General features: G+C 47.1%; 1 protein-coding gene across 1 annotated transcript in view; it reads right to left on the bottom strand.

Moving 5' to 3' along the window:
- AP2B1 (adaptor-related protein complex 2, beta 1 subunit) overlaps nucleotides 1-4870 on the bottom strand; it is a 78946-nt gene that overhangs the window by 45734 nt on the left and 28342 nt on the right. The window contains exons 9-11 of the mRNA XM_009326071.1: nucleotides 1846-1961; nucleotides 548-713; nucleotides 1-55 (exon numbers count right to left, since the gene is read on the bottom strand). Coding sequence (XP_009324346.1) covers nucleotides 1-55; nucleotides 548-713; nucleotides 1846-1961 — 337 coding nt within the window. The remainder of the gene's footprint in view (nucleotides 56-547; nucleotides 714-1845; nucleotides 1962-4870) is intronic.

Genomic DNA, 4870 nt, shown 5'->3' with positions numbered 1-4870 from the left:
CTGGAGGCTTTTTTAAGAAGAGCTTCACTATAGCAGTCAGTAGGGTGAGCTGAACCTAAGAGAAAGGGACACAGTAGAGATTAGAGAATTCATCCATGCTTTGGCAATGTCTCCCAAGTCTCAACATCCTTTACTGATATGAAACTCAAGTCCTATGCTTTTAACAGCATTACACTATTCTTTGCCCGTGAAACCCACTACAATGAGACTCAGACTCTTGCCTGTTGCAGACAAGTCCCTGATCAGCATGCTGAGATTTACACATCTCATCACTATTCTTCTATATGTTCTGGTCCCTAGTAGGGCTATTCCCCAAGAAGTATGCAACATCTAGAAACCACTCCTGTTCTGTCTTATCCTTCCAAGAAGAGAAGTTTGGGAGATACAGACAACAGAGCAAGTCTACTGACTCCCAAGAGTTTTATTTTAGCTAAATATTGAAGTTTTTATTGGGAGGTATTTTCTGACCACTGCAATAATATTTACCGTCCGTCCCATACATACACTGCATGAAACACTACAGGTAAGATGCACAACACAATTTTACCTGAGTACTTTCATCATGGAAGCCCTCCAAAAAACTCTCCAACAGCTCATCTGCATTGTCAATTCTTTCTGCATATTCGCCCACTATCCAGATCATGGCAGCTCTGGCATCTGGTTCATCCAGGGAATCTAGGTTCTCGCACAGAGTGGCAATGATGCTTTCATACCTGATTTGTCAGAGTACAGGTGGATTATTGGGGTGAATTCAACTTGTGTTACTCCACCTCTGCCCACATCGTTCTGCAGAGAACCCTGCACTGAATTACTGCATTGCAGTAATGAATGTCTTGCATTTCTAAGCAACAAGCAGCATTTTCACTCAACTACAGAACATATTCCTAGGCTTTTTCTTTTTCCAAGCTGAGCACTAAGATCTCACAGGATCCTTAAGAGCTTTGCAGTTTCATTAATCAGCAAGACCACCCAGATGTGGAATTCAAGACAAAGCTGCCTCCCTGTTTTGCTAAAGGGAACATTTGATCCAACAGTTCAAACCATGAGTCTGTAACAGATCCCACAGCCTCGCTGGCATCTTCAGACTGGTAACTCTAAACTGGATATTACACTTCCCCAAAGGCTTTGCTGTAAAACAGACAATATCCCACACTAATTATTTAGCTTCCCCTATTCCCACGCGTGGGTATCCCTGCCATAAGCAGGCAATCTGTCTTGTAACTGACAGCAGAAATTGCCACAGAGGCCTGCAGATGTCCCATATTACTTTTTAAGTGATCAGGAAGTCTCTGCTGAAAGACATTGCTGCTGTTCTGTAGCTGAGGAGACAAAGCCTTATTGCAGAAACAGCTTAAAAGAAGCCCAGTACTGCCCAACACAGAGAGAACACTCGATTGAGAAAGCCAGCAGTGTTTTGTTCAACATAATCTGACTGGGATCTCAGACCATGAGAGCCATGAACTTTCATGGCCTTGTAGATAAGCCTTCTAGAGGAGACGAGCAAAACCAGAAGCCTGATGCTGTAAACTTGGTCAAATTCTCCTTCTGGCATTCTCTGTAAGAGCTTTACTACCTTTTGATTAAGCCTTATACTCAGCATCAATGTGGAGCAGTGGGGAAGGAAAAGCTTTCAATTCAAACTAATAATGTGTCAGGCTGATACCTCATCTAGAGCCAACATCTGAATCTTACTGTACTAGGAGCTAGAATCAGAATGGACATTGCTTTTCAGAAAAATGGCCACCTTAGCTTACCAGGGCTCTGAAGTAATGCTGAGTTTTACATTGCTCTATTCTGATGCTAGCAGACAAGGGCTTCCAAAAACCTTATACGACTTTCACTTACTTGTTGGGGTACTTGCGGAAGATGTCTCTGATGACAACAATGGCCTCCTGGACCACATAGTTGACCTTGGTCTGGATGAGGTCTAGCAGTGTGCTCACGCAGCGCTCCGCAGATTGCTAGAGAGAAGAACAGAACAATACAATTAAAACAAGCTGAAGAAACACTCCTTCCCAGCCCACAGCACATGCTGAGGAATGAGGCATGCATATGAAAAAGGCCCAGAGGGGGAAAACAAAAGGACAACAGCTACCAAACTCAGTATGCGTGTCCAGAAAAAAACCACAGGTTGACAAGTGCTTGTGTACTACAGTGGCGACACCAGCTGACTCCAGCTCCTGCAATAAGTAACGGTTGAAGCAACCGTGCCAGTAGATAGCTGGCTCACCACACAAGAGACCTTAAGAACATTGCCTGCATTACTACTTATATCACCCTCTTGCTGGCTAGCAGCTGAAACAGGCCACCGAATGAGCTCTCTTGGACTTGCTCAAGCTGTGGCAACCAGAGCTGGGAGCGTTTTGACAGGGACTGCTGGAAGGTATCTGGGGAAGCTAGAAGGCAGCAGAAAACCACGCTGTCAATCACGCTAGAAGAACAGCAGCAAAAAGCAGCTCACACCAGCAAGAGGTTCAGTATTTTTAGGGTGAGATCACTAGCAATATGTGAAGATACAGCTATAAATAGAAATCCAGCTGTTGCTAATGCAGCTTTCACATTAATTAGTTCAAAATTCCCAGCCACAGGCGCCATAAGATAACAAGGACTGGACACTGGCACACTCCAGGAACCAGAACTGGAGTTAGAGGCAAATAATTCAGGGAGGTCTAATCCCAAATAGCACAGTGAGGCAGGACATCACAGGAGCAACCAAATCCACCACTGGAGAGTCTCAAATAAGGACAGCAATTTGGCTATTAGCAGAGCACATATGAAGCCTCATTACACAGCTGGTGATTAATGTGAGAAGCAGACTGCTCACGGCGCTGCCTAGGCAGTCACCATCAGAACATTCATAAGGCATTCCGGATCGAGACAAACATCGTAGGGCACAAACAATAGCAACGTAGGTGATTTTTCAATTCAAGTGAGCTAACAGTCCCCTTCACTTTCAGAGCACTTGAAGGCTAGGCAGGAGGAGGAGGAATGAAATGGCATTCAAGTCACAGGAATCAGTTTTTTGAGAATGGGCAAAAGTCTCAAGGACAAACCTCAAGACTTGTAGAGCTGAATTTGGGACAAGAAGAGACTAAAACCTCTTGGTGATTTCTTGCCCTCCTGAATCTAGCCGCGGTATCTTACAAACACAGCCTACAAGCGCAAACCGTGGCAATGCTGGCAAGGGGATCAGCCAAGAGAAGAGACACTATAAACCAGCATTTGCTCCGTCTTTGCAAACTGGCACTAAAGGCCATAAGACTCTCCCCTGAAATTCACACCAAACAGAAAAAATCCAATACAACTGGTATCAGAGTAAGGAAAGGTATCATATAAAATTATATGATTGCTATCATACATTTTTATGATACCTCTCCCTCCTTAGCATGGCTTTATGCCACTATGCCACATACCTGGCTTTATGCCAGGTACTATGCCACTATGGAGGCAGTGAAATGGCAATCTGACAGTGTCCTACTCTGATCTCTTCTCCTGCTCAAGAAGGGATTTGAGGCCTGTGACCTGGAAGACTCTTCCATTTCATGGAGACTGACCATAGACCTGGCTCACAGTAGGAACCCCACTCAAAGTCCTTGCAAGACAGATGCTTCAAAGCTTGCAATTTCATCTCTTACCAGTTTCTCAACAACCTTCGCTAGATGTTTTAGCAAGTGGCCTTAAGGGGCACTCGGGGTAAATCTGTCCTAACCCAACTCTGCTCTACAGAACCTACAGCATCAGTCACTGTTTGGAACAAGCAGTCCAGCCCTATCAGGGCCTACAACTAGCAAAGTTTTAAGAGCTGCAGAATTCAAGGAAAAGCAAATTAAGGTTTATTTTTCTTTTCTTTAGACACTTCAATGGGTGATTTTTCCAGGAGGAGCACAACATCCACTTTGAAATATGCAGTATTTATCTTTAGCCCAAGAGTCCCTTGGAAAGTGAACAGTCATGTGGGCACATGCACAGTAGAGCAGTCCCTCTAACAAAATTTCCCTGGAACAAAATACATCTCAGCTCACCCCACCCCTCGTAAACACATTGCTGTTTGAAGGTGGACATCCCTGGGGACTGCAGTGATCTGCAAACCGATGAAAGAGTGCCCCAACCAGAACAGCTCTCAAGTTGGAGTGAGGAAGGACAACCAACCAACGTCAAAATTGCTTTGCTTTTCTGTAGAAACCAAATGAAAGCCTGCAAGATTACTGAAGCAGCACGTACCACGCTCACAGCCATAAGCCTCGCAGAGGCGATCAGCTCCGGTGCAGGCGCGTCCCGCAGCAGAGCAGCGGATCGCGGCGTACAGGGGGGTTTCCTGACCCAGGCAAACTGCAGGGGAGTGCAGGGGCCTGGCAGCTCTCACAAGGGCGGCTGATGAGGCACGGGCGGGACCAGCAGTAATAGCGGCCACCCCCCACTCCCGCAAAAGGCAGCCCCAGGGAGCGCTAGCGACCAGGGCGTGGCATGGCAGCTAGGGCGTGGCAGTTTGTGCAGGAGGGCACCTCTTCGAAGGAGGGGCATTGCATGGGCCGAGTGGGAGACTTGGAGTACACATAACCCAGCAACGAGGCACCGTTCTGTGACCATTGGCAAAGGTCAAGGGCACTCATCCTACCTGACCCTCAAGGTAGAATGGTGGGCACTCATCTGAGAGCAAAGGACGCGGCTCCGGCTACGGGGTCTGCACCATCTCCCCCAGCGGTGGCCGATGCCTCCACCCAGGCAGAGCTGCTGAAGGAAGAGGCTGCAGTGCACACCTCAGGCTGCAGGAAACATCTAGACCTTTCTCCTGGGGCAGGGACAGGCAGCAGACCTGCCTGCAAAAGGTGTGCCCAGGTGGAGGACCTCCTGCAGCAGGTGGCTGAGCTGC

Source organism: Pygoscelis adeliae, unplaced genomic scaffold (assembly GCF_000699105.1).
Source record: "Pygoscelis adeliae isolate BGI_AS28 unplaced genomic scaffold, ASM69910v1 Scaffold266, whole genome shotgun sequence".
Taxonomy (NCBI): Eukaryota; Metazoa; Chordata; class Aves; order Sphenisciformes; family Spheniscidae; genus Pygoscelis; species Pygoscelis adeliae.
The sequence above is the reverse complement of the archived record's forward strand: the minus strand, read 5'-3'. Positions and strand labels throughout refer to the sequence as shown.